Source organism: Martes martes (assembly GCF_963455335.1).
Source record: "Martes martes genome assembly, chromosome: 11".
Taxonomy (NCBI): Eukaryota; Metazoa; Chordata; class Mammalia; order Carnivora; family Mustelidae; genus Martes; species Martes martes.
Window position 1 is genome coordinate 96,803,862 of NC_137899.1, and position 1,754 is coordinate 96,805,615.

General features: G+C 47.0%; 1 protein-coding gene across 1 annotated transcript; it reads left to right on the plus strand.

The window, feature by feature from the left end:
• Positions 1-583: 583 nt before the first annotated feature.
• LOC308352512 (taste receptor type 2 member 134-like) lies at positions 584-1,486 on the plus strand (the record flags this gene model as incomplete). The annotated part of the gene is given in 3 exon segments (XM_080818755.1): positions 584-683; positions 686-1,070; positions 1,072-1,486. Coding segments are annotated over 3 exon segments (900 nt in total).
• Positions 1,487-1,754: the final 268 nt, after the last annotated feature.

Here is a 1,754-nt window from a genome sequence, read left to right on the forward strand (position 1 = left end):
CATTTTAGGCAGCATGAGCAGTCAGTGGAGGAGAAAATGAGCCTTTTCCTGGTGCTTGTGCATATGGATGACTTTTTACTCTACCCATTCAAGAGATGGGCCTTATTGTAATGTGTACAGACTAGTGAATAAAATATTAAACTGGGACATGAAGGATCTAGGAAGGTTTGGGGTTAGGGGAGCCAAACAAGGATAAGGACATCTTTTAAAGAAAAGTCAGGAAAAAAAATAATATGGTTAAGAAATAAAGTATAAAATATGAGTATTTTCAATCACTCATGCAGCCTCTCTTCTGTTGACATTTCCCTTTTCCTGGCTCTGGTAAGAAGCAGGCAACAGGACAGGCAAATATAGACAGTGGATCATTGAGCTGGGAGTGATTTGCATGCCAAGAGAGATCACAGGGATCTTCTTTTTAAATCCTGTGGGACTGGAGGTATTTACTAGTAGCTGGGCTTTTGTATGAATCCAGGGAGAGAGCTTTTTGGATCTCTGGTCTCAACAGAGTGGCCTGGCCAGAGAGACCGCTTTTCCTTGTGGATGTGTCCCAGTGTCCCAGTGTGAATAGAGCTTCCTGGAGATGATGTCCTCCTCACACGCATTGATCTTCATGGTCATCTTCTTCCTGGAGTTGTTGGCTGCGATGTTGCAGAATGGCTTCATGGTTACTGTGCTGGGCATGGAGTGAGTGTGGTGCGGGTGCTGCCTGCAGGTGACATGATTGTGGCTTTCTTGGCCGCCTCCCGGTTCTGCCTACATGGGGTGGTCATCTTGAACAACCTCTTGACCTTCTCTGAAATAGGCTATTACCAGATCCCCTGGAACTTCATCAGCACTCTCACTTCCTGGCTCACTGTGTGGCTTGCCGTCTTCTACTGTGTGAAGATCACTGTCTTCTCCTACCCTGTCTTCTTCTGGCTGAAGTGGAGGATTTCTCGGTCAATGCCCAGGCTGCTGCTGGGCTCCCTGGTCTTAGCTGGCCTGAGAGTCATCTCATCAGCCACCGGGACTAGAATTTTAATGCAGATGCTTAGCCCCCAGAGTTCCCAAGGAAACAGCACCCTGGCTGACAGTACAGTCCTTCTATTGGTCTCTTATTCTACCTCATACAGTGCTTACATGGTTGATCCCATTTTTCCTGTTCTTGGTGTCCATGCTCTTGCTCATGTTCTCACTGTACCAGCACTGGGGGCAGATGAGGGAACATAGACTGGGAGCATGTGATCCTAGTACCCAGGCTCACACTATGGCCCTGAAGTCACCTTACTTCCTTGTCTTTTATACATCATATTTCCTGTCTCTGATTATTGTTGCTATAAAAATTACAGTCTTCCAGAGTCACTGGTACTGGGCCTGGGAAATGGTGACCTATGCAGGCATCTGTTTGCACTCCAACATCCTGGTGCTAAGCAGCCCCAAGCTGAGAAAAGTCCTGAAGACCATGCTTTGGAAAGCTCTGGACAAAGGCTGGTCTGTCTCAAGTTAACAGTGTCAATAATCACCATGTGTGGTCAAGCCCATGAGTGGTGAGAACCTGTAAAGTTTGGGTACTGTTCTTTTGGGTACTGTTCTTTTCATTTCCCTCTTTCTTTTGTACTCCTTCCATGCCCTATCAATTCTTTTTGCACCCTTCTCTGTTCCTGCCATCCCCTCCACTGCTTCTAGTACCCAGTGTGGGTCCCAAACCACTCTGGGCTGGGATGATGGCCTCATTGCCTAATAGACCTCTCACACCCTCTATATGAGAGTTCTCC